General features: G+C 42.3%; 1 protein-coding gene across 3 annotated transcripts in view; it reads left to right on the top strand.

The window, feature by feature from the left end:
- The window catches only part of MYO1C (myosin IC), a 112,414-nt gene that overhangs the window by 51,286 nt on the left and 34,031 nt on the right, over window positions 1–27,097 (top strand). For all 3 annotated transcript variants that reach the window (XM_074974857.1, XM_074974856.1, XM_074974858.1), the window contains 15 exons: window positions 1,228–1,426; window positions 2,249–2,329; window positions 4,473–4,652; window positions 5,561–5,659; window positions 5,901–6,014; window positions 7,144–7,215; window positions 7,506–7,625; window positions 7,905–7,987; window positions 8,765–8,870; window positions 10,515–10,595; window positions 16,451–16,542; window positions 21,531–21,625; window positions 21,878–21,924; window positions 22,229–22,309; window positions 22,508–22,613. In XM_074974857.1, coding sequence (XP_074830958.1) covers window positions 1,228–1,426; window positions 2,249–2,329; window positions 4,473–4,652; window positions 5,561–5,659; window positions 5,901–6,014; window positions 7,144–7,215; window positions 7,506–7,625; window positions 7,905–7,987; window positions 8,765–8,870; window positions 10,515–10,595; window positions 16,451–16,542; window positions 21,531–21,625; window positions 21,878–21,924; window positions 22,229–22,309; window positions 22,508–22,613 — 1,556 coding nt within the window. The remainder of the gene's footprint in view (window positions 1–1,227; window positions 1,427–2,248; window positions 2,330–4,472; window positions 4,653–5,560; window positions 5,660–5,900; window positions 6,015–7,143; window positions 7,216–7,505; window positions 7,626–7,904; window positions 7,988–8,764; window positions 8,871–10,514; window positions 10,596–16,450; window positions 16,543–21,530; window positions 21,626–21,877; window positions 21,925–22,228; window positions 22,310–22,507; window positions 22,614–27,097) is intronic.

The following is a 27,097-nucleotide window of genomic DNA, read 5'->3' as shown; positions in this document are numbered from 1 at the left end:
TTTGTAGTACCTAGTCATTGAAAAGAAAAAAGGTTTATGTCAATGGACTTGAAATGCTGGCTTATGCTCAAATAAATTGGTTAGTCTCTAAGGTGCCACAAGTACTCCTTTTCTTTTTGCGAATACAGACTAACACGGCTGTTACTCTGAAACCGGGCATATGTCTGTGATAATCAGGGTCCAGGCACCCCAAAGAGAGAACAGGGGGTCTGAGCTCCTAAGAGGAAACAATTTAATCAGCTGGTTGTGTACAAAAATTTTGAGTAAGGTCTTCTTTGAAAGCTTGTAATGTTCTGAACTTAATAATCATTACGAGATAGGTATACAATCTGTGTTTATTTATTTATGTATTTATGTATATTGAGAACTGGGTTTGTAAAGCTTTACCTTTACCTCTACCTCACAGTAGGGCAGTGGTCAGCCAGGCAGGGAGGGACTGCCTCCCCAACCAGACAAGACTAGTTTCAAGCACCTACCATTGTACTACCCAGGAAAAGACAAATTATGGGCCATTACAGTTAATGGGAAAACACTGAGAAATCCTGGCTAGAATTTCCCCATCCAAAGTAAGGATGAGTCACCATGCAAGAGGAGGGGACTGTGATTAATAATGTGGACAGCAGTCATCCCTAAATAAATGGTATACATCACAAAATATAAGGTATGCAGTACGGTTGGCCTTTCCTTTTCACTTAAGGGGGTTATAAAACCCCTACATAAGAATATGCAGTCCAGAGGCGAACTCTAAAACTAAAATACAGTTTACATTTATTCAACTGTTTTGATTTGGGAAATGCCCCAGAAGTGGAATTTGGATAGAGAGGGGAGAGGAATTTGTTAAACTGTAATAAATTACATTTTACGCAGCAAAATCTTAAGTAGCAAAAGAAGAAATTGTTGTTCGCTAATGCTCCTTTCTTCGCAAGGAATGTGTTTGAAATTCTAAGATCCAGCTTGATTTAAACAAGACTTGGTGTATGAAATACTCCAGAAAACTGGTGTGAACAATAATTATAGAAGCTTTGGATCAGTTTCTCTCAATATAAATACTATTCTTGAAGGGCCATCTTTTCTAGGATTTTGCACTGTTAGAATATTGGGGCTGGAGTTGGCATTTCTTCTGGTTGTGATTGTGACGGTATGGATACTCTAAAAGCCTAACTGAGGATTCTCTGCCTTTCATGTTTGTGACAGCAGACTTAATTTCCAATTGTCATTGTTTCTTAGTTATGCTATTGCTGACAACTCATACCGTTCCCTGCGCATTGAGAGGAAGGATCAGTGTATCCTGATATCTGGGGAGAGTGGAGCTGGAAAAACTGAAGCCACCAAGAAAATCCTTCAGTACTATGCAGTGACATGTCCAGCCAGTGACCAAGTTGAAACAGTGAAAGATCGCCTCCTACAGTCCAATCCGGTCTTAGAGGTAATTTGAAGTCCAGGATATGAAACTTGGCATTGTGTAGGCAACTCAGTCTTTGATTTACAACAGATATGTATTTGGTGCTGCATTTTTCTGGTGTTATAGTGACCTCTAGTGTCCAGTTCTGTACAATCCTTACAGTTCCCTTTACTGTTTCCACCATCCGTTCAAAACAATGTTCTGGGTGTGGGCCTGTGGGAGGGAGAAGTTTGGCCAGCTTGGGCAAGGCTGGGTGGTCTGTGACCATTGTGTGCAGGCTAATGAGTTCCTATTAAGTCATACTGGTGATGGGGGAAGACGCAAGACCTCTTCGGGTGACGCATTTTCCTAACAGGGAGTGGGATTAGGATAAATCTTTGCAAGGAGGAGAGGAGTGGTTTAACAGGCCTATGCAAGGTAATAACCTTACATTTGCAGTATGCGTACAGCTCAAACAATCAGAACTCAGGTAGCTGCTTACTTTCTTCTTAGGCTATATCTACTCTAGAGAGCTTACAGTGGTACAGGTACCCCATTGTAAGATCTCTCGTGTAGCCGCTCTATGCCAATGGGAGAGAGCGCTCCTGTCAACATGATTAAACCACCCCCAAAGAGCGGCAGTAGCATGTTGGCATGCTGTCCCACTGTCCCGCTGACATAGTGCTGTGCACACTACCACTTATGCTGGCAAAACATGTGTCACTCAGGGGTAGACAAACCTGTGTCTGTAGGCCAGTACATAAGCCACTGGTAGGTTTGTGAAAAATATTTTAAAATGCCCTATTTTATGGTTTCCTTGTTTTTGAAGACTGTTTACTATTTTTATCTGTTATCTTTTTAATTCAGGCATTTGGAAATGCAAAAACCCTTCGGAATGATAACTCCAGCCGATTTGGGAAATACATGGATGTGCAGTTTGATTACAAGGTGAAAATCTGTTTTATATACCTCATTGTAGCCTTGCTCGGATGCCCAAGCACATAGATATTGAGATCTGCATCAACAGTTCAGGTATAGTAAAAACCCTACCTGCCTCTTGTGAATGGAGTCTACTGTTACAGAAAAGTTTGGGTACAAAAAGTTGTTCAGATTTATAATTGTGTGTATATATATATATATAGATAGATAGATAGATAGATACACACACTTCATTGTGAAGCAGCTAGAATTGCTACAGGCACAGCATGCCTGACACAAACACGAAAGTTAAGAAAGTGAAAAGTCAAGCCAAAAGGTACAGAGACTCTGTTCTTCCGCCCACAAGCACTCACCTTACCATTACCACAAGTACTGTGCACCACAGACGATTCACGACGACCATAACACTGCGCTGTTTTCATCCTGGTTCACAAACACCTTTATCAGCTAATTTTTCCCAACCCTAGTGATTGTGGATGTGTAGTGCAATAGTTGGTTGTGCTGAGGGGAGGGTAGTTTAATACAGGGTTGTGTGCACAATGGTTATTAAAGGAGGTGATGAAAGGCGTGTATCCCTAGTGGGGGAAGAGTTAAGGTTGCAGTGTATGGTTGTAGTGGCAGTGGTAAAGTAAGTACTACTCCACTCACAAGCAGAGGGTATTTACTGTTAGGGAGTTGAACTTCTCCTTCCCTTGCCTTTGTGGGTTTGTTTCAAGTATGTGGTGTGTGCAGCAACCCTCATAGCTTCTAGCAGATTTTTGTGTATGTATTAATGCCATGGAGTTTTTTTAAAGTTTAATTGGGGGTGGGTATTATTGGCAGAGAGGAGAGAGAGGAAGATCTGTGGAGGTAGAAGTGTGTTTGCAGTGTTGTAGTAGTTGTGGTGATCCCGGGATATTAGAGAGACAAGGTAGAAGTGTGGCAGGAGGATATTTTATCCGCCAGCAGCTGAGCGTGAACTGATCTCTGTTGTAGGGTAAACTCTGAGAGAAAAGTGTAGCTCATTATGTGGAAGGTTTGGTGTGCCATCTATCGGTTTTGTGTGTGTCCAGCTCCCATCAACAACTAATCCTACTTGTGGGCACAGCTCACAAACTTTCAGTTATAATGCAAATAATAGCTAAAAATGACCCTAAACTAAACATTTTAGAAAACCTTCCCATTACACCCTTTCTCTTCAGGGCCACCTCTCTACCAAGCTATGAATAGCTAGTCAGTGTTTTGTAGGAAATATGTCAATAGTGAAAAGTAGGACTGCCCAGGCAAGATTTCAGCCAGGGCCCAGATTCAAAGTTTTCCTACCACAATAAGAGAAACCAAATCAAAACTACACAAAGTTCAAATGGCATAAAAATTAATCCAGTGAAAAATCTGACATCAGTTGGGCACCTACTTTTAGAGAAAAATAAGAATCTCTGCTCCATTTTAGCCCATGTTAGAACACAACATTAACTAAATCACCTCCATTTATATATATATAGATTTTATATATATATATAAAAATAAGGAGGATAATGGGGCCTTGTGGGGGGGGGAAGAATGTGGGAAAAAGAAATTAAAGACTGTGAATATGCACAAAGGGACAGAATTAAGATTGCAGAGGCAACCTTAGTTTTCTGTGTAGAATTATTGTATATAGCTTTATCTTGTGTATTTTGTTTGTTTCCTTTCTAAAGTAAATACCACAATGCCATGAGAATTAACATAGTGTAAAAACCTAGATAGACAGAAATCATCCTAATCTTTTAAATATCTCTCGACCCTGGGCTCCATCCTTGTTTCTAATATAGCAGAAATGAAAAAGGTCCAGAGAAGAGCAACAAAATTATTAGAGGCATGGATGGAATCCATGTCAAGAGACATATATAAGCTTTTTGTGATGGGGTGACCAGCAGTGAACACATTCAAGGTGAGCTGTAATATTGATCTGTGTAATGGTTTTATATTTTGAGTTTTATTCTCTAATACTTTGTGTTCGATCTACTCTGTGGAAGTCCAAGAGCTCAAACCCACACTCAGTATTTGTTAGTTTATGCTATTACATGACAAAGATTACTTCTACTTTTTGTGACCCATTATTCCAAACTCTCTTAGTCTTTGATATTCTGCCATCAAAGAAGCAAGGTGTTTCAATTTATCTTCTTTGGTTTAGGGGGCACCTGTGGGGGGTCATATCCTGAACTACCTACTGGAGAAATCTCGGGTTGTCCATCAGAATCATGGAGAGAGGAACTTTCACATCTTCTACCAGCTGTTAGAGGGAGGGGAAGATGACCTACTGCGGCGTCTGGGCCTTGAGAAGAACCCCCAACAGTACCATTATCTAGTGAAGGTGTGAACAGGGTCCTGCAGTTTGCTAATTTCCTGGTTTGCATGTTCAGTAAAGGGAAAAACTATCCTTACGTGATAGACTTTGTTGGTGCTGAAGGAGAGATCAGAGTGTTGATCTGTAAGGAGAGAGTAACTTTCTGGGTGAAAGTTTAATAATGATAATCATTACCAACTATCCTGTATTATAGGATAGATGTGATTCTTAGTTTATTACTTCTCAGTATCTTTCCCTCACTTTCGACATTGGTGAGGCCTCATCTGGAGTACTGTGTCCAGTTTTGGGCCCCACACTACAAGAAGGATGTGGAAAAATTGGAGAGAGTCCAGCGAAGGGCAACAAAAATGATTAGGGGTCTGGAACACATGACTTATGAGGAGAGGCTGAGGGAACTGGGATGGTTTAGTCTACGGAAGAGAAGAATGAGGGGGGATTTGATAGCTGCTTTTAGCTACCTGAAAGGTGGATCCAAAGAGGATGGATCTAGACTATTCTCAGTGATAGCAGATGACAGGACAAGGAGTAATGGTCTAAGTTGCAGTGGGGGAGATTTAGGTTGGATATTAGGAAAAACTTTTTCACTAGGAAGGTGGTGAAACACGGGAATGCGTTACCTAGGTAGGTGGTGAAATCTCCTTCCTTAGAAGTTTTTAAGGTCAGGCTTGACAAAGCCCTGGCTGGGATGATTTAGTTGGAGATTGGTCCTGCTCTGGGCAGGGGGTTGGACTAGATGACCTCCAGAGGTCCCTTCCAGCTCTGATATTCTATGATTCTATGACTTCACAGAGTTATAAAGATATTGGTGAGATGGCCCCTTCTGTAACAATTAACACAAGATAGAATTATATGGGCTGTATGTACAATGCGTCAGGCTGTAAGGATTACTAAATCTCAAAATCTGTGTTTTTTAGGGTCAGTGTGCCAGGGTCAGTTCCATCAGTGATAAAAATGACTGGAAGGTTGTGCGAAGGGCCCTGTCCGTCATTAACTTCAACGACAATGAGGTAGAGGTAAGAAATGCCTTGAAATACATCTGAGTTTTCTCCCCTTAGAGGTCTGTCCTGCTTCAGTTAGTTCTTTCTGCAGGAGGCAGCCTTTGAATGAGTGCCCTGCAGAAAGCTAAATGTAAAAATGTCTCCTACTGATGGACATATAAAGAAACTCCCCTTTCTCCCCCCCCATCCCACCTAAGATTTGATCCATATTTATTCCCATCTTTTTGACCATTATTTCTTCTTTCTCTTGTACTAGGATTTACTGAGCATTGTCGCTAGTGTGTTGCACCTGGGGAATGTGCAGTTTGCTGCCGATGAACAGGGCAATGCTCAGGTGACCACAGAGAACCAGATTAAATATCTGGCTAGGGTGAGTATAAACCCTTGGAGACATTCCCATATACCAGTGTAATTGGTTCTGTTGCTGTTGTATTACTCCAGGGTAAGATTTAGTAGTTATTAGATCTTGACACTATTAAAGGGTCACTTTTCTGTATGAAATAATTAAGGTCAGAGGTTAACAGGTTTAAAATTTTACCCAATTCCTGCACTCCATGAGGGCAAGGGCATTCCTTCCAGAGTCCCGCTTCCAAGCCATGTCAGCGATAATATCCCATGTAAGGGATCATCCCTTACTACTGCCCATACCTATCTACAGTTGTTAGGTCATATGGCGGCCTGCACCTATGTGGTTCGATGTGCCCGGCTCCATCTCCGACTGTTGCAGGCGTGGTTGGCATCAGTGTACATCCCCAACAGACATGACCTAGACTTGGTAGTCAAAGTGCCAAACCACGTTTGGGCATCTCTGGTGTCGTGACTGGACCCTGTGTCGGTCTTGCAGAGAGTTCCGTTTGTGGGCTTGTCCCCGTCGCTGACTCTGGTGACCAACGCAACCTCGGATGGGGAGCCCACCTGGGGAATCTCAGTACTCAAGGCCACTCGTCAGGGATTGACTGCTCCCTTCACATAAATGCCAGGGAGCTCAGGGCAGTTTGCCTGGCCTGCCAAGCTTTTCAGTCCCGATTGCAGGGCAAGGTGGTTCAAGGAACTGAGAGGGCATAGGGCCGACGGTGCCTTACATACCGATGCATGAGCGTAGCACTTCAGAGGGCGTCACAGTTGACCCTGTGGATACTGCTAAGGCAAAAGTTTCTGACGACTGTGCACGTAGGTGCGCACGCACCTAGAATGGAATGGACAAGAGCAACACATCTCAAAGAACAGTTATGAAATGTGGGTAACAGATTTTTTTCTGTGCATTCTGCTGGAATGTTCCTGGTAAACCAGTAATGTCCTGTCACCTATCTTTCTGTTGAGTGCATGTGCCTACTAGAATAAGGAGTGAATCACTGTGTATCTCAGCAGTGGACAGGATGTGTTAATCAGTGAAGAGCAGGACTTCATTAGCTGTGGCGCTAAAGTTTCTGATGTCTCTAAAACAGATGTGAAATTAATAATACTTTCTCTAATTGAGTTTTCCTTTTGGTGGTTTGCAGCTCCTGGGGGTTGAGGGCTCTGTGCTCCGGGAAGCATTGATCCACAAGACGATCATAGCAAAAGGGGAAGAGGTGAGAACATGAACTGGTAAATTGGGAGACATCCAGAACTGAAGCCAACTAATATGGGCTGCTTTGTTATCAGGTTAAACAGTTCACCTTCCGGTTACAGATTTCTCACAGGTCTGAGAGGAAACTATCTCTGCGTTTCTTGGTCTCATGTAACCTACTTGTGACTAGTAACCAGTACTGCTGGGAGATTGTGATGTGTGCACAGCTAGTTATTAGTTTTGTGTTACGAAGACTGCATTGCTCAGTGGGCTGGCTATTTGAATTTGTCTTGTCTCTTCTTCCGCATGCAGTTGGTCAGTCCTCTGAATCTGGAGCAGGCAGCCTATGCACGAGATGCTCTAGCCAAGGCAGTATATGGGCGCACCTTCTCCTGGCTAGTGAATAAGATTAATAAGTCTCTTGCCTACAAGGTAAATTTATCTCTCACTTGCGCTCCCGTGATCATACTATACGACTGTGCTACTAAGTGGGTGGGAAGTGTGAGTTCAAACCGTTGAACTAGGAAGCAGGGAAGAGGTTCAGCTCAATACTGAACAATGATTTTCTGACTGCATTCCTCTCTCACTGAGAGGAGTGAGGACCAGACACTAGAATTATATGGGAAGATAGCAGTGGAGGTTGGCAACTGCTTTTGAGCCTAATGATTAAAGCTACACCAAATGTGACAGAGTATTTTGTCTTTGTTACAGGAGGCAGAGTGCCCAGGCTGGAGGAGTGCAACAGTTCTAGGGCTGCTTGACATTTATGGATTTGAGGTTTTCCAGCACAATAGGTTTGTTTCACCTCAACATCTTTGAACTTTGAATAACCTTGTTTCCTGTGATTTAATCCTGTTGTTTCATTTCCTTCCCTCAATATTAGAATAACAGGCTTCCCCATGCCTGGCACTTTTTTTAATAGGAGAGGTTTATGTAACATGAGATTAGGTCTCAACTTCAGGAAATCAACAGAATACCTGATAGTAGTAGGCAAACGCCTTCTGAGCGAGAGGCCTATTTTTAACATCTCTAGATAGGAACCGCTGTGCCTAGTTGGGACCCTGCTAGAACTCAGCATTCACTACTGTTTATCATCTTAATTTTTCAAGGATGTGAAACTGATTTTTGCCCATCTTGGAGCCTGTCTACATGACAGCTGTAATCACACCAGCATGTAGTTGTGTGGTATGGGTTTCCTCCTCCTAACACATTTTTGTTGTAGTGTGAATGAGAGAACACAATATAGAATTATTTTATGGAATTTTATTGGAGCCTGGAACCTAACTATGGCAGATATCCATTGTTGGATTTTTAATGTAGATAGGCCCTTATTTATGTCTGCTGAACCCATGTTCCTCCTTGCTTACCTCTGATGGCTCTTTCTCTCTTCTGGGGCGAATCTGACTATTCATTGGTTCATCTCTTTAGAGCTCATATGAGTCTCTAGTTCTCTTGCTTGTATCTCTCTTGATTTGTACCCAGATTATGCATGGTGCCTGACCAAAATGGTGCAGACTTTGTTTTATTGAAATACAGTGTGGGAGTGACTAATTCTTTCTGGTTGTTTACAGCTTTGAGCAGTTTTGTATCAATTATTGTAATGAAAAACTGCAGCAGCTCTTCATAGAACTCACACTAAAATCAGAACAAGAGGAGTATGAGTCAGAAGGCATAGCGGTAAGAGCCAAGACCTCATTTTGTATTGTTTCCTCTGTAGCATGTCCTATTGGGAGAGGCCAGCTAATTAAAGGGAGCTGATGATAATTTACAGTATGTAAAGCAAGAATTTGGAAGTAAATATTTATTTTCGCCTTATTTGTCTGTGTGTGATCCACCAGAACTGCTTCACACAAAAGGGGCTTCAAACTGGGCTCTGTTTTTGCACATGCAATCACCTGCTCACAGGTGATAGTATTTATTCAAGCAAAACCCATTCAGATTAGAACTAGACCTGTTCCAGCATTAGTGATTATCTTGTTCTGTAGTCCTTTGTCTATACAACGCATGAAAATCTTAATTCTGCTCTCAGCTAAGGAAAGTTATCTTCTAGCTTGCTGGGTTAGAAGCTGTGTGTTTGGCACTGAAAGTCCTGCAGTTTTGCTCACAGCTATTGTATTTGTAACTTGGAGGCGATCAAACATCAGAATTAATCCATGAATTCTTGTCCTGTCAAGAATGCCACATGACATTGTGGCCCTTTGACATTTTGCTGCCAGAAAATGTAGATCCTATCAATTTATTTTTGGAAAATTGTTCTGTTTTCTTCTTGCTGAAGCCTTGCTTCAGCAAAACCCAAACTCCTGCCTTTCAGCCTTCCAAGCAAGACTTGTAGGAAGGGCAGAATGGTGATTGAGTTGCGTTTGATCTTTTATGAGCTACTGTTGGGATCCATGCAGCTATATAATTAAGAAATAGCAGAAGCGTCTGTGGTGGATTCTCTGCTTACTTACTGTCTGGAGATTGTGTGCAGGTACCTGGTGCTGGCTACAAGGCACTCAGATGCTACACTGATGGGTTCTACAGAAGAACCCAGATAGATAGGAGAATAAGGATGCTGTAAGACAGCCCTTTAGAAATTTCTCTGCTCCTCCCTGACCTGTTTGTTACTACCACCAACTAAATATATTTTGTGAACAGCCTGGTTCCCAGTTTCTGAAGAGGTTCTTTCTCTTGAATCCTGCGTTCAGAATTTGGAGACCTTTTTCAGAGCAGCAACCACAGAGATCGGCTGCTATTTGTTAGGGAGACTACCTCTCACAAATCTGAATGGAAGATGAGAAACTGTGACAACATGACTCAGTGATGACCTGGAACAAAGATAAATATTTCATTTGAGGGGGTTTGGTTTCAGGAATAGTCAGTCTTTTTGTGTGGCATATGCACAGCAGGAACAAGAACCCCAGGTCTATATTAGTTTAGTACCATAATATAAGTGGAACTTTTTATATTTCTAGTTGCAACTGCCTAGTGTATTTGAGTCAGACTTATTCTAGAGAGGGAGGCTGTCCGCTACAGCCATATTTTAGAATAGAGAGCTTGGTCGCATAGGTTTCCCCTTTCCTTTTGACTGTGATGGGAGAAAGATGTTCACCCTCTCTCTGGCAAAACAAACAAACAAAAAAAACAGATCAGAAAAATAAATGTATATTTAAGAAAGAAATGTACCGATATCTTTCATACTTGACATGTGGGCCTCAGGAAGACTGTTTTAAATATTTTCTATCCTCTGAAATACACTGATCACTGAGACTATTTCCTTCCAGTGCAGAATCAACATCTTTAACCTGTCTTTAATTGTGTGTGTCTCTTTGTGAATGGCAGTGGGAACCTGTCCAGTATTTCAATAACAAAATCATTTGTGATCTGGTGGAAGAGAAATTCAAAGGAATAATTTCTATTTTGGTGAGTTGACAAACCTGTATTTATTTATATATATATTTTTAATTGAAGATATTTAGGAGCATAATGGGAAGTGACTAGTCATAGGTGAAAAGGAAGTGGAGGCTGGTGTACAGGTTGTTTGTGGGAGTGTGAGGATTGCAGAGGGAGGTAGAGAAGTGAGTAGAGCCCAGCGTTTGGTATGAACCATGTGTGGTAGACCCAGAGGCTAACCATCTTCCATGCATGTTTTTGCATTTGCTGGCATTTCTAACCACACAATACTGTTCATTAAGAGCTTTACACTGAATAAGATAGAAGCTTCTTTTTAAGCAAAACTGTTTTAACTTATATTTTTATTGGGGGTATATCTATAATGCCATACAATGCATATGCACAAATAAATTTCTCATTAACCACATCTGAGAGTATAGAAGAAGCAAGAACCTCCCAAGAAAAACAGAAAACAAATGCCTGAATACACCAAAGTTTCCCCCCTGGGCCCTTTAAACTGGCTGACTAAGAATGTCCTGTGTTGCGGGGAAGGGGGATTCTGAGCAGAGCGTCCTATAGTCAAGAGAACTTTTTTTTCAAAAGATTTTAATTAGGACTATTGATTAATTGCATGTGATTAACTAAAAAAAAAATTAATCATGATTAACAAAATTAATTGCAATTAATCACACTGTTAAATAATGGAATACCAATTGAAATTTATTAAATATTTTTGGATGTTTTTCTGCATTTTCAAATATATTGATTTCTAGTGCAAAGTGCTCACTTTATATTATTATTTTTATTACAAATCTTTGCACTGTAAAAATGGTAAAATAAATACTATTTTTCAATTCACCTCATACAAGTACTGTAGTGCAACCTCTTTATCATGAATGTAACTTACAAATGTAGATTTTTTTTTTATATAACTCCACTCAAAAACAAAACAATGTAAAACTTTAGAGCCTACAAGTCCACTCAGTCCTACTTCTTTAGCCAATCGCTAAGACAAACAAGTTTGTTTACATTTACGGAAGATACTGCTGCCTGCTTCTTATTTACAATGTCACCTGAAAGTGAGAACAGGCATTTGCATGGCACTTTTGTAGTGAGCGTTGCAAGTTATTTACGTGCCAGATATGCTAAACATTCATATGCCCCTTCATGCTTTGGCCACCATTCCAGAGGACATGCTTCCATGCTGATGATGCTCGTTAAAAAAATTATGCATTAATTAAGTTTGTGACTGAACTCCTTGGGGGAGAATTGTAGTGATGTGGGATTTCTAAAAATAGCAACAGCACTTGACCCCAGGTGTAAGAATCTGAAGTGCCGTCCAAAATCTGAGAGGGACGAGGTGTGGAGCATGCTCTCAGAAGTCTTAAAAGAACAATATTCTGATGCAGAAACTACAGAATCCGAACCACCAAAAAAGAAAATCAACCTTCTGCTGGTGGCATCTGACTCGGATGATGAAAATGAACATGCGTCAGTCCGTACTGCTTTGGATTGTTATCGAGCAGAACCAGTCATCAGCATGGATGCATGTCCTCTGGAATGGTGGTTGAAGCATGAAGAGACATATGAAACTTTAGCACATCTAGCACATAAATATCTAGCGACCCCGGCTACAACAGTGCCAGGGGTGAATGCCTGTTCTCACTTTCAGTTGACATTGTAAACAGGAAGCGGGTAGCATTATCTCCTGCAAATGTAAATAAACTTGTTTGTCTGAGCAACTGGCTGAACAAGAAGTAGGACTGAGAGGACTTCAGGCTGTAAAATTTTACATTGTTTTGGTTTTGAGTACAGGTTTTTTTGTACAGAATTCTACATTTGTAAGTTCAACTTTAATGATAAAGAGATTGCACTACAGTACTTAGATGAATTGAAAAATACTATTTCTTTTGTTTTTTACAGTGCAAATATTTGTAATAAAAATAAATATAAAGTGAGCACCGTACACTTTGTATTCTGTGTTGTAATGGAAATCAATATATTTGAAAATGTAGAGAACATCCAAAAATATTTAAATAAATGGTATTCTATTATTGTTTAACAGCGTGATTAATCGCGATTTTTTTTTATCATGATTAATTTTTTTAATTGCTTGACAGCCCTATTTTTAATTTTGCTATTCCGACTCTCAGGTTGTAAAAATAATACAGCCATAGCGGTGTGTGAATGCAGTTCAGAAGAAGCAGAGTGAGTGACCACCAAAGTAGCTACCTGATCTTTGATCTCCTGCTCCCAGCAGCAGTGAGAGAGAGCAGCCACTGTGGCAGCTTAACTAAGTGTCAAAATGGATTTGCCTGGCTCCCCTCCCGAAACCTAGCTGCTGTTCCTTCTGTGAAGATGGGAGAGGAATTCTCCCACTGATGTGGCTGGGATGGGAGAGGGGAGCCAAGGAAACCCAGGCTACAACATTGCTCAGCTCCTGCTACAGGTTCAAGTGATTGTCCTCATGGGTTCCATTCTTGGTGCACGTGTGTCCCATGAATGCAAGATTGGATTCTTTTGGTCAGCAGTATCCACTTGGGCAGTACCTGCACTCTAGATGTCCTGGACTGTCCCCCCTCCCGGTCCAAAGGCATAAAGGGCAGAGCAGGCACAACTATTCCTCAGTTCCTTTTTACCATTTGTGGCAATGAGCCAGAATCCCTGCAGTGTCCACTTCCCTATTCACTGTGCTGGTGTTAGTTAGCAACTTTAGTGGTTGGTTAGTTCATATAGTTATTGCCTGTTGGCTAATATTTTATATATAATTTTTCTTAGATGAGTTTCAGTGTAGGTAGACCTATACCACCCCCACCCCACCCACAAAGATGCTAGCAATATGGCAGAAGCTAAATCATCAGGGTTCAAAACCTGCCTCTCATTAAGTTTCAGTGCTGCATAACAACTGGTATTCCCAGTTCCTGCTCAGCCTAGGAGAGGGACATACCCCCAAGCAATAGTCCATATGTTGTTTTTTCTCTAAGCACAATCGGCATGCTAGAGAAGCCCACCAGAAGTTGTTCCTCCTCAAGAGTTCAAAACACGCTTTCTCAGACACTGAGACGTAGGTCAAAACCAGTCTATGTTCCTCTGATCAGTTCCTCTCCATTAGTGGCCTTGTGAGCTAAGATTCCACCCTGAGCTCTTGGGTCACATCTATTAAGAGACCCCAGTCATCCATCTCCATTCTGGCATCAGTCTTCTGACAGGAAGGAACGATGGGAGAAGGGATGAGCCAAAGTCCCCTTCTCAGATGCCTGGCAAGTCAAGACACAAGCATCATCAGACTTCTGACTCATCTCAGGCTCAACCTCCTAAGGGCCAAAAGTCTGAAAAGGTCCTGTGAAGTGCCCCAGTACAGACTACTAAGAGAGCCCCAGTTGCACCCACCATATCTGCAGACTGTTTTTTCTCTCAGTACCCAGAGCCTTGGGAACTGCTCACCTCAGAACCGTGTTCTTCAGTACCCAGCAATACTTGCTGTCTTGGTACCCAAAGCATACAGAGTACCGAGAGACTTTTGGGCCTGACACTACAGCTGCCTCTCCTAGAGAGGCTGAGGATAGTGATATCTAAGCCACCAACTACTGCACTGTTGGTACAGCAAGTCAGGGAGGTATCTCCAGTACCAACTTCTCCCTTTATATGCAGGGCACTCTGGATAGAATGGTCACTCGCTTTCTCCTCATCCCCATCTAGACACATCTCCCACCCACTCGCCTTCCCCCCTGGGGTACCATATTGGGAACCAGGAAGGCACTCGAGGGAGGATTCTACAAAGGAAAGTAGGAGAAGACCTGGACTCATAGGAAACATTTATCTTGGTACCCTCCTGTGTTTCTCCCACCTCAGTACTTATATCCCTACCAACACTGTCTCTACTGGACACACTGGGGTGTACAGCCGTATTCGTGTAAGCCTGCATCATCTGCCCCTTCCAGGGTTAGACCTCCCCTCTTCAAAGACACAATATGGACCATCCCAGTCAGGCCAACTAGTGAAGCCCCAGGTCCTGGAAAGAAAGGAGGAGGAGGAAAATGATGAGGAACAACAACCACAAGGGGAAGAACAACTTGTTCCTGCTGTGATCTCATCCTCCCCCGATGAGGCAGTAAGCCGCTCTGTTTTCCTTAGTGGATGATCTTAAATTATTCCAAGAGCTCATTAAACACATGGCAGAGATAGTGGATATACCACTAGAAGTAATGCAGCCAAATTCCCATAAGATCCTGGATATTTCGCACCCTTCCTTGCCAAACAGGCTCCCCATGCCAATTAATGAAAGACCATTGGAGCCGACATAGGACCTATGGCATACACCAGCCTTGACGCTAGTGACATCCAAGTGAGCAGAAGGAAGGTACCATGTCCCTTCCAAGGGATTTGAATACTTTTATTCCCTCCCAGTACAACATTTGCTTGTAGTGGCTGCTGTCAAGGAAAGGTCAAAAATAACAAATACCTCCTAGAGCTGGACCCAAAGAAACTAGACCTTATCTCGTGCAAGGTTTATTCGTTAGTCAGCCACCAGATGTGTGTGTGTGGCTAATTATCAGGCTCTCCTCTCCATTGGAGCTGGGATAAGCTGTCTCCATTTCTGGACAAGCTACCACAGGACCATTGAGAGGAGCTGAGAGCCATCATGACTGAGGGGCATTGGATAGCCCACACTTCCCTATAGGCTGCACTGGATATGTCTGACACCACGGTGTGTACTGTGGCTATATTGGTGACAATGAGGTGGTCTCCCTGGCTCCAGTCCTAGGAAATCCCCAGGGAGGAACAAATAACAATCAAGGACCTTTCCTTTGAAGGCAGTGAACTTCTTAATTCTAAAATTGACCCCCTTTTTTTTTTTTTTTTTAAGAAGACCCCCAGGGACAATGTGTGTTCACTGGGTCTGCATTTTCCATCCCCCAAAAAGGAAGGAAACAAAACAGCAAGCTTGCTAAGCTTCCTTGTACCTGGTATTTTCAATTCTAGAGAACTTCTGAGTTGCCTTAGCGTCCTCTACTAGTTCAGTGGCATCATCCTGTACTGCAAACTTGTGAAGCAACTACCAGGGCTTTGCTGCAGATATATTCTCTAAACACTATAAATAATGTACTCATGCCAGTTAAGCAGGGCTCAGTAGGAGCATTTTGCAGGCTGTTGTTGGATGCTAAACCCCCTCCTGTATTGCTGTTCTGAATGCAAAGCAACCAGCCAACTAGTGATAGGTAGGTTAGGTGGCAGTTGAGGATAAGTAGATCTTGCTTTATCTATTTATAAAAAACAAAAAAATGTAAATGTGTATAGAAACTGTATATATTTAACTGTTTTCCTCTTCTCCCTTTGAAGGTCACTTGTATTCTTAGGTTATCAGCAATTAAGCAGGAAACGTCTTTTTGTGTATTTTTACAAGCAAAATGGGGCACTTATTACAGTTATGGGCAGTGCTGTAATACTAGCTCTAAATAATAATGTTATATATTCTTGCTTAACTGGCACAGAAAACTGAAGGGCAAACCTGATCAGTTTCTTTCTTTGAGACCTCCTAAACCAGTCTAAATTCCTTTCTTTTTTAGAATCAATTCTGTACATAGATTAGAGTTACAGAGCTTGATCTGACTTCACTTTATGGTCAGATTTTAATTGTGCTGCTCTTGAAAACTCAACTGAACTGTAGGAGCAGGCAAGTTCTTCGTACACAGGGAGACGACCTCTCACCAAAAGTCAAAGCGTACTTGTCTTCTTCTGCTGGCTGGAAAGAATCTAAAAGTCTAACTAGTCTCCAGGAAGAAAAAAATTCTCCTTTTCAACCCAGCAGTTGTTTATTATGTGAGTGAATTAGGCAGCCTCTCTAGTACAAGTATTGCTGTGTTTGCTGATTCCTCTCTCTATAGGATGAGGAGTGTCTGAGACCTGGGGATGCCACAGATATGACATTTCTGGAGAAGCTAGAGGAAACGGTGAAGAATCATCCTCATTTTCTCACGTGAGTGTTCAAGTAGCTGTTGCTAGTTTTGTCTTTGTGAGGAGGGACACAATACAGAATAAAGCTAATGGGTTTTAAATATACCCAGTCTCTGCTGTACCTGTTAGTGTATTTGTATTACAGTAGCACGCAGAGGTCCCAGTCATAGTGGGCCCCCATTTTGCTTTTTTGCACTTCCCAGCACAAGATACTTGCTGTCCCAAAGAGCTTAGATTCTAAGGCTAGGTCTACACTACAGCCAGTATTGAAGCTCTGAGATTGATCCACCGGTGATTGATTCAGTGGGTCTAGTGAAGACCCACCAAATCAACAGCAGATCACTCTCCAGTCAACCTCTATACTCTACCCCCGACAAGAAGAGTTAGTTAAGTCGACGGGAGAGTTTCTGCTATCAACCCCCTGCGGTGTAGACCCCATGGTAACTTGACATAAGATATGTCGACTCCAGCTACGTTATTCACATAGCTGGCGTTGCATAGCGTAGGTCGACTTGCCGCAGTAGTGTAGACATAGCCTCTGTTAACACAACAGAATAAGTGAGTATAACTAACAAAAATTAAGCTAAAAAGAGAGAAGAATAGTAGTGATGTTATTCTGGAAGTCTGTTATAGACCATCAAATGAAGAAGAGGAAGTGGATGGGACATTCTTCAAATAACAAGGAGTCCGGTGGCACCTTAAAGACTAACAGATTTATTTGGGCATAAGCTTTTGTGCGTAAAAAGCCCACTTTTTCAGATGCATGGAGTGAAAATTACGGATGCAGGCATAAATATACTGGCACATGAAGAGAAGGGCTTTTTATGCACGAAAGCTTATGCCCAAATAAATCTGTTAGTCTTTAAGGTGCCACCGGACTCCTCATTGTTTTTGTGGATATAGACTAACATGGCTACCCCTCTGATATTCTTCAAATAGGTAACAAGATTAGGTAACACACACAAGCTAGTATTAATGGGGAATTTTAACTTCTTTGATATCTGTTGGAAGACTAATACGGTCAATGTAAGAATAGAATCATAGAAATGTAGGACTGAAAGGCAACTCAGTAGGTCATCTAGTCCAGTCCCCTGCACTGAGGCAGGACTAAGTATTATCTAGACTATTTCACAAAGCTGAAAACAGTTATGGACCAAATCAACTAGGAGGAAGAATTTAATCAGGCAAATATGAATGATAATTGAGAATCATTTAAGAACACCTTACTAGATGCCCCAAAACCACAATCCCATGATCAAGGAAGAAGGCTATGCTGGTTAAAAATAGAACTTGCATTAGAGGGGCAGTGAAGGTAGCTGTAAATGCGCCCACACATGCACGTGCGCACACAGTTGATAGTAATGACTATAAATCAGAAATTAAGAATTGTAGACTATTGATAAGGGAAGCCAAGGGACACAAGGAGAACATATGCCAGCATAATAAAGGACAATAAAAAGGTGTTTTTAAATTCTGACAATGATATTGGACCTTTACTAGATGGAAGTGGTAGAACTATCAATAATGCAGAAAAGGCAGAAGTGTTCAATACATTTCTTTTCTGTATTTGGGGGGGGGAAAAACATCTGATGCAATCTCGTCACACGGTGATGGTAAAAGTCTTTCCATTCCACTAGTGTGACTGGAGAATGTTAAACAGAAGCTACTAAAGTCAGACATTTTAAAATCAGATGGTCCAGATAACTTGCATCAAGAGTTCTAAAAGAGATAGCTGAGGAGCTAACTGGACCATTAATGTTGATTTTCAATATGTCTGGTTAAGTTCCAGAATACTGGAAGATAGCTAATGTTGTTCCAATTTTTAAAAAGGATAAACTGGGTGACCCGGATAATTGTAGTCCTGTTGGTCTGATATTGCTCCCAGGCAAGATAATGGAGTGATTGACACGGGACTTGATTAATAATGAACTAAAGAGGGGTAATGAATTAATGCAAATCAACATGGATTAATGGAAAATAGATCTTGTCAAACTAACTTGATATCTTTTCTTGATGAGATTACAAGTTTGGTTGATAAAAGTAATAGTGTTGCTGTAATATACTTAGACTTCTGTAGAGCTTTTGAGTTGGTATTGTATGACATTTTGATGAAAAAATAGAATGATATTAAATTACCATGGCACACATTAAATAAATTAAAAACTGGCTAACTGATAAGTCTCAAAATGTAACTGTCAACAGGGAATTGTCATGAAGCATGTCTGTTTCCAGTGGTGTCCTCCAGGGATCAAATCTTGGCCCAATACTATTTAATATCTTTATCAATTATTTGGAAGAAAACATAAAATCATCACTGAGTTTGCAGATGACACAAAAATTGGGGGAGTGGTAAATAAAGAAGAGGGCAGGTCACTGATTCAGAATGATCTAGCTCACTTGGTAAACTGGGCGCAAGCAAACAATGTGTGTTTTTTATTATGGGTAAATGTGTAAAACTGGGAAGAAAGAATGTAGGCCATACTTACAGGATATATCCTGTAAGTTCTTTGTATGTGTAGGGGATATCAGAAAGTTGAGGAAACAACTAGAAGGTCATCCATTTTGGATCTGGTTTTGACCAACAGGGATGAATTAGTTGCGAACACAAAGGTGGTTGGGAACTTGGGAGGAAGTGATCATAATCTGATAGGATTCAAGAGCCTAAGGAAAGGAGGACATTTGAACAACAAAACAAGGACACTGGACTTCAAAAAGGGTAGACTTCAACCAACTCCGAGAAATAGTAGGCACAACTCCATAGAGAGACCAGTTAGGAAGAAAAGGAATTGAAGGGGGTTGGCAGTTCCTAAAAGATGTAATACTAGAAGCTCAACATCAAGTAGTTCCTATGCAGAGAAGAGATAAGTGCATTTAGATATCTAAAAACCCAAATGGATACATATAGGAAATGGAAGGAGGGGAATGTCACTAAGGAAGTGGACATGAGAATCGCATGAGTGTGTTGGAACAAAATCAGGAAAACCAAGGCAAGGAATGAGTTGCAACTGGCAAGAAATGTTAGAGACAACAAGAAGGGCTTCTACAAATATGTCATACAAAAAAGAAAGATCAGGGATGGTGTGGGTCTGCTGCTTAATGGAGAAGGTGAGCTGGTAACCACAGATTATAATAAGGTGGAGCTGCTCAGTGCCTACTTTGCTTCAGTCTTCACACAAAAAAATAACATGACCGGATGACTAACAAAGTTAGCAGAGACAATAAAAGGGAAGGGACGCAGCTCAGGATAAGTAAAAAACACATCAGAGATCTTCTGACTAAATTGAATTAATTCAAGTCAGCAGGGCCTGATCCTGTTCATCCCAGGGTGCTGAAGGAATTAGTTGAAGAAATCTCAAAGCCACTGGCAATAATATTTACAAACTCATGGATGACAGCAGAGGTCCTGGAGAGCTGGAGAAAGCTAATGTAGTACCCATCTTTAAAAAGGGGGGAAAGGAGGAGCTATAGAAATTGTAGACCAGTCAGCCTGACCTCAATACCTGGGAAGCTAACTAGAGCAATATATAAAATATATTTTTACAATATACAATTTGCAAATAAATGGAGGATGAAGGGGTGATCACTAGCAGCCAACATAGATTTGCTAAGAACAAATCATGCCAAGCCAGATTGATTTCATTCTTTGACAAGGTAATTGGTTTGGTGGATAGGGGGAATGCGGTGGACATAGTACAAGTGGACTTCAGCAAGGCTTTTGACATAGTCCCACATGACATTCTCATAAGTCAACTGGAGAAATGCAGGTGGTTCTTCAAGTGTTTGTTCATGTCAGTTCCAATCAGGTGTGTGCGTGCTGCGTGCAGGAGAGCTGGAAGATTTTTCCCCTAGCAGTATCCATAGGGTTGGCCTGGGAGCCCTCTGGAGTCATGCCTTCATGGTGCCCAATATAGGGCCCTGCTGACCCAACCTCAACTCAGTTCCTTCTTACCACCTGTGATGGCTAGCTGGAACTTCCTACCGCTCTTGCCTCGACAAGTGCATGCTTTGCAGTATCTCTCTCCTCATGTACGTAGTTAGATTTAGCAGCACAGTAGTTTATAGTTAGTGTGGGTTTTCTTACAAGTTTCCTTTGGGGGGTCTTTCTCCCTGACATTTTTCCCTGGCACCAGGGTATGCCTTGGTCTCCGGGCTTTAAACCATGATCGGACTGTGGTAGGTTTATGCCAAGAAGTGACCCACACTTGTCATGCCTTACGTGTCTGGACGAGGGGCATCTCAGAGACCGCTGTAAAATCTGTAAGGGTTTTCACCCCAGGACCCTTATGGGCAGAGAGCAGCACCTCCGAGTCCTACTTATGGAGGCAGGTCTTCGGCCTCCACACAAATTTTGTGGGTTTTCGGTCCCTAATTTTACCCTTCAGGTTGCTTTATCTCCATTTCATAGAATCATAGGTGTGGAAGGGACCTTGAGAGGTCATCTAGTCCAGTCCCCTGCATTCATAACAGAACTAAGTATTATCTAGACCATCCCTGACAAGTGTTTGTCTAACCTGTGCTTAAAATTTTTAGAATAGTAATTTTAAAAACTGCAACACCAATAAGCCAGGTTTTTTCAGTCATCCCTGAACCTTTTCATATTCTCAATTCAAGGTCTGAATGGCATCATCCTTGTGACATTCTCCCAGGGTGGGTTCCCTGATAACTTAATCTCTGTTGCCAGAAACCTTAAGGTCTCTGGCCTGCTGTCTCCAGTGCAATTTCACATGCACACAGAGTTTGATCCCCTTTCCTCTAAAAAGTTAATCACTTTGGAACAAGTCCAAATATTTTTCTGGGACTAGAGTGATAGTTGCTGATCTGTGGTTCCCATTTACCTTAGTATTGCTGTTCCTAGAGAGAAACACAGTGTCAGCTTGCCTGTTTTCCTCTGGTCCCATCCCTCTGTCAAGAGCTGTGGTGGTTCTGTACTTAGCATCAGTAGTAATTGTAGATGAATCGTATTTGAGGCTAGTATCTTCTCCCCATTAAGCCTTTTTGCTTTCTCCCCAGACACAAGCTGGCTGACCAGAAGACTCGGAAGTCTTTAGGCCGAGAAGAGTTCCGTCTCTTGCACTATGCTGGAGAGGTCACTTACAGTGTCACAGGTAAATGTTACACAACAAGTACACCATTGCCTGACACCAGGGTCACTTACCGTCCCCATTTTCCCCCACTTCAGACAGTTACACTTCCTTTTTCTCCTCCTATCTCCTGCCATTCAGATTAATACATTCACATAATATCTAAATATGTAATTTGATTAATCAAATTACTTTTCCAGCTCAAGATCCTGCCTTACTGGGGAGGATTTCCCATGAAACAGCCACAGCAGATTGAGTTGTTCTGTTTTTCTCTAGGTTTTCTGGATAAAAACAATGACCTTCTATTTCGGAACCTGAAGGAGGTGAGTGTCGATCGAGAACTGCCTGTTTTGCGGAGTATTGTAAAGGATCAAGTTGCGAATGGAGTGGGCTGTGAAGGTACCATCTCTGTCTTGGACCTTTCAATCTTCAGGATGCATTGTTCACATGGGTACACTATGTAAAAAGAGGTCCCAGAGTTTGTTTTATCATTGGTGTTTATCATAGAAATGACAAACTGGGTCTCATCTGTTCTCCTGCCAACTCCCAAAAATACACATTCTAGTACTTTGTCCAGTCCGCCTTTAAACAATTTTCATGCATTTGTCCTCTGCTGTTTCTTTCTAGACCATGTGCAACTCGGAGAATACTATCATAAATCATTGTTTTGAGAGGACTGAGTTGACAGATAAAAAGAGACCTGAAACGGTAAGAACACAATTGTTGGATTGAAGCATAGTCATTTCCAATTACTGAAGATAATGTCTCCTTCTCTCTAAATTTGTGGTGTAAAAGGACTTCCATGATGTTTAAAGCTTTGATACTGAAAAACTTGTTCTTAGCCTTATGTGTGTGATGCAGTGTCACAAAAACTAGTCATATCTGAGTCTTTCTTCTTTCTTCTAGGCGGCAACTCAGTTTAAGAACAGTCTGTCCAAACTGATGGAAATTCTGATGTCCAAGGAGCCATCATACATTCGCTGCATTAAACCTAATGATGCTAAACAAGCCGGTAAGGTTTTAGTGACACTCTCTCTCTCTTGCCTGCTGCTTCAGGCAATTTCCAGTCTTTAGGAATGTGTAGGAAATTCACACCAAAAGTTATAACTTGAGAGCACAGATCAGGAAAAGATGCTGTCCAAATTCTGCTAAGATAAAATAATTGATTTGTAGAATGTCAAGATGGGTGAGGTAATATCTTTTACTGGACCAACTTTTGTTGGTGGAAGAGACAAGCTTGTGTCTATTCTGTATTCATGATGAATTCTTTTCTTGCCCTCATCGTAGCCATGACTCAGTCACTGGAGAAGTGCTGTCAGGATGTAGAATGACCATCATCAACGTTCCGAGCCTCTCCATTCTGATTCTTTACCTAGTTTCTGTCTCATAAGAATCCAAAATTGTTATTAGGCTGCTTTATGGCCTGTGTTATACAGGAGGTCAGATCTAATGGTCCCCCTTTTGGCTTTAAAATCTATGAATCTGTTTTTTAAGCTTTGCTGTTTGTTGCTGACTGTTTATTGTCATCGTATTAATAGTAATTTGAGTTTGGGTTTTATTGCCAGGGACTTTATTTTGCTTGGTGTTCTATCGCCAAACAAGAAATTCTCAATAAAATGTATTAAACATATATAAAAATAAAAGGGAAAACCATTAAAACTTGTCACAGTTGAAAAATTGAAACATAATTCAATTCTTCATTTTAACAGGCTTTCTTATTCTTCCTCTTTCCCCTCTCCCATTGTCATAGCATCTTTTAAAGGGAAACTCTTGCTTAAAAGTCTCTTAAATGACATCAAGTATCCTTGTTGAGGAAAGAATCCATTTCAGGTGGTATCTCTGATATTTTGTCATTGGTGCTGTTTCTTTTTAAGACAAAACATGTCAAACATACAAAGGGAAAGAGATAAAAGAATAGCAACAGATAGGAAAATGCAACTTCTGTTCTTGGTGCTTGCAGTTCAGTTATGGGAAGATCATAGGCACAGCACATGGCCCATGGCCCAATTAGGCACTGCTGGTAGGTAAGAATTGCTGTTAGCTTATTGAACTGGTCACAGCAAAGTTCTGAGATGTGACTCTTTGCAACAGTTATTCAGGATATAGCTATAGAGATGTTGATGTTATCCAGTTTTCCCTTCTTGCGTGGTCTTGTCAGAATGCCTTCTAGGCTCAGGAAATAGAAGGCCCAGTGATGTGATAATAAATCCCCAAACCTCCATGTGTGGTGGTGGTGATCTTGGTGGGAATGCCAGTGCTGGTGATAGAGTGGATAAAAATTGATTATTTTTTATTTAAATCAAATAAGGTTTATTTGTTAAAACTAAATCTATTTAAAATAAAATTTAAAACTGACCACCTATATCAAAGCATAATTTATGATAAATTAAAATAATTTAAATTAAATACGAAAATATTATTAAGCAATACATGATTGCTACCAAGTTTTAAAGAGGGTTCAACCACTGAACTACAGGAAGACACTGGCTAAGCCCCTGGAACCAAAGTTTCTTCTTCAAGAGATGTCCCTGTGGGGGCTCCACTTCAGGTCAAGGTGCGTCCCAGTGCCTTCAATCGGAAATTTCTCCAGCAGTACCCCTACGGGCTGCACATGCGCTGTGCCTGCCTCTCGAGCTGTCAGTGTTTGAATAGCGCATGCATAACCCGGGCTCCTCAGTTCCTTCTCTACCATCCCGGGCTAGAGATGGAGTTCAGCAGTGCTCTTTGAGATTAGCCAGTTAGTTTGTTTCTCAGTTTAGTTAGTTAGTTTTTAGTCATTAGAATTACTATTTAGATAAGTTACATTAGCTGTTACAGGCACCGTCCTTTGATCTTAAAAAAAACAACTCTGCGGTTACAGACATGCCTGGCTCCCCAGGCTTCAAGAGATGTGCCTCCTGTAATGATGCCATCCCCATCTCAGACGGGCATTCACTGTGCGTACGCTGTTTGGGGGAGTCTCATGTACCCCAATAATGCATCCACTATCAAATTGAAAGCGCGGATCTGCAAGGACAGGGAGCTCAGGCTTAAAATGCTGCTCCTGGAAAACTCTCTCAGTCCTGCGTCTGACACCTCTGTAACACCCTCCAGAGGCAAAGCAAAAGCAAAAAAACGACCAGCTTCCTTCCCCCCTCAGGAGCCGTTCCTCGGAGAAAAAGTTAAAAGGAACTCTCCTGTCTCTGGTAACTCCTGCTCCGCGGCTCAGCACCTTTCACGCGGCAGGCACCTCAGGCACTGACCGTGAGTCGGCTGCCCCACTACATGGTGCCGAGGCTCAGGGCTTTCAGTTGCCCACCTCTTTCAGCTCTCCCTCGGCCACTTCTGCCAGTATGGTGCCTAGAGCTGCTATGGTGCCGGCAATACAAGCGGTGGCTGCAGCACCATCCTTTGGTCTTGTGGCTCCACTTTTACAGCCGCTGCTCTTGGCACCGAGCCTCCTGAGGTCTCCAGCCTCCATTGCAGTGCCTACCTCAGGGGCATCTACTCCGCGGAGCCAGCTTGCACCCCCGGGACACCCTTCGGTGCATCAGCAGATGCCCCAGCAGACTCTGCCTCCACCAGCTACACCGGAACCAACTCCTGGTCAGTCAGCTCCACCGCAGTTTTTACAGCCAGAGGAATTAAGGGTGTCCCATGCTCCTGAGTCTCCTCTTCTCGGCACCAGTCTATCACTGAGACCTTTAGCACCCTACCTTTAGCACCCTACCTTCAGTACTCCCCTACCACTTCAAGCCCCTCCAAGTGTGGGAGGAGGAAGAGGAATACAATGACCAGATGTTTTCCTCTCAGTACTCTCCCCAGATTCAGTTACCTACAATTGGGAGACGAACTACCCCATGATCTCCATATCCTCATGGCTATCCACACTGGTATGGCAATCCCTGGATGGGACCACCTGTTCCACCCCCCACCCCGGGGCAATGGCCATACTGGGGTCCATGGACCTACACCACACCACACTCAGGTGTTCCACGGGCTGCCCAGAGGAAAGCTGTCAGACCCTCCCCACTGCCGGCTCACATTGAAACCCAGATAAGACCTGACATGGCCGCCAACCCTACAGAGGACACGACCCCGCACACCTCCTCTACAGCGATAACACCACAAGACGCCATGGTACTCCCACCACTGATGAGCTCGCCCACTTTCAAGAGTTGTTTCAGAAGGTAGCAGAGGAGCTCAAGATTACCCTGGAGGAGGTACCTGAAACACACCATGAGCTTACTGACATCCTGCAAGCTACGACCTCCTCCAAAATAGCCCTACCAATTAATGGGGCCATTATGGAACCTGCTAAAACTACTTGGCAGATCCCAGCCACAATAACACCCACTAGCAAGAGACTGGACCACAAATATTTTGTCCCATCTAAGGGTTTTGAGTTTCTGTTTATGCACTCCTCACCTAATTCCCTAGAGGTCAACGTGGCCAATCAGAAAACAAATACCAACACTTCCGATCCACTCCATCGGACAAGATAACAAGAGACTGGACTCCTTCGGCTGCAAAGTGTATTCTTCTTCCACTTCGCAGTTTAGAGTAGCGAATTATGCGGCGTTCTTAGCAAAATATGACCACAAAAATTATGCTAAGGTAATGCAATTTATTGATGATGTGTCGGAAGATAAATGACAACAATTTAAAGCAGTGGTGTCCGCGGGCCAATTCATAGAATCATAGAATATCAGGGTCGGAAGGGACCTCAGGAGGTCATCTAGTCCAACCCCCTGCTCAAAGCAGGACCAATCCCCAATTAAATCATCCCAGCCAGGGCTTTGTCAAGCTTGACCTTAAAAACTTCTAAGGAAGGAGATTCTACCACCTCCCTAGGTAACGCATTCCAGTGTTTCACCACCCTCCTAGTGAAAAAGTTTTTCCTAATATCCAACCTAAACCTCCCCCACTGCAACTTGAGACCATTACTTCTTGTCCTGTTATCTTCTACCACTGAGAATAGTCTAGAACCATCCTCTTTGGAACCACCTCTCAGGTAGTTGAAAGCAGTTATCAAATCCCCCCTCATTCTTCTCTTCTGCAGACTAAACAATCCCAGTTCCCTCAGCCTCTCCTCATAAGTCATGTGTTCCAGACCCCTAATCATTTTTGTTGCCCTTCGCTGGACTCTCTCCAATTTCTCCACATCCTTCTTGTAGTGTGGGGCCCAAAACTGGACACAGTACTCCAGATGAGGCCTCACCAATGTCGAATAGAGGGGAACGATCACGTCCCTCGATCTGCTCGCTATGCCCCTACTTATACATCCCAAAATGCCATTGGCCTTCTTGGCAACAAGGGCACACTGCTGACTCATATCCAGCTTCTCGTCCACTGTCACCCCTAGGTCCTTTTCCGCAGAACTGCTGCCTAGCCATTCGGTCCCTAGTCTGTAGCGGTGCATGGGATTCTTCCGTCCTAAGTGCAGGACCCTGCACTTATCCTTGTCGAACCTCATCAGACTTCTTTTGGCTTAATCCTCCAATTTGTCTAGGTCCC

The sequence above is a fragment of the Natator depressus genome, chromosome 17 (assembly GCF_965152275.1).
Source record: "Natator depressus isolate rNatDep1 chromosome 17, rNatDep2.hap1, whole genome shotgun sequence".
Classification (NCBI taxonomy): Eukaryota; Metazoa; Chordata; order Testudines; family Cheloniidae; genus Natator; species Natator depressus.
This window is presented reverse-complemented; position numbering and strand designations above follow the sequence as displayed.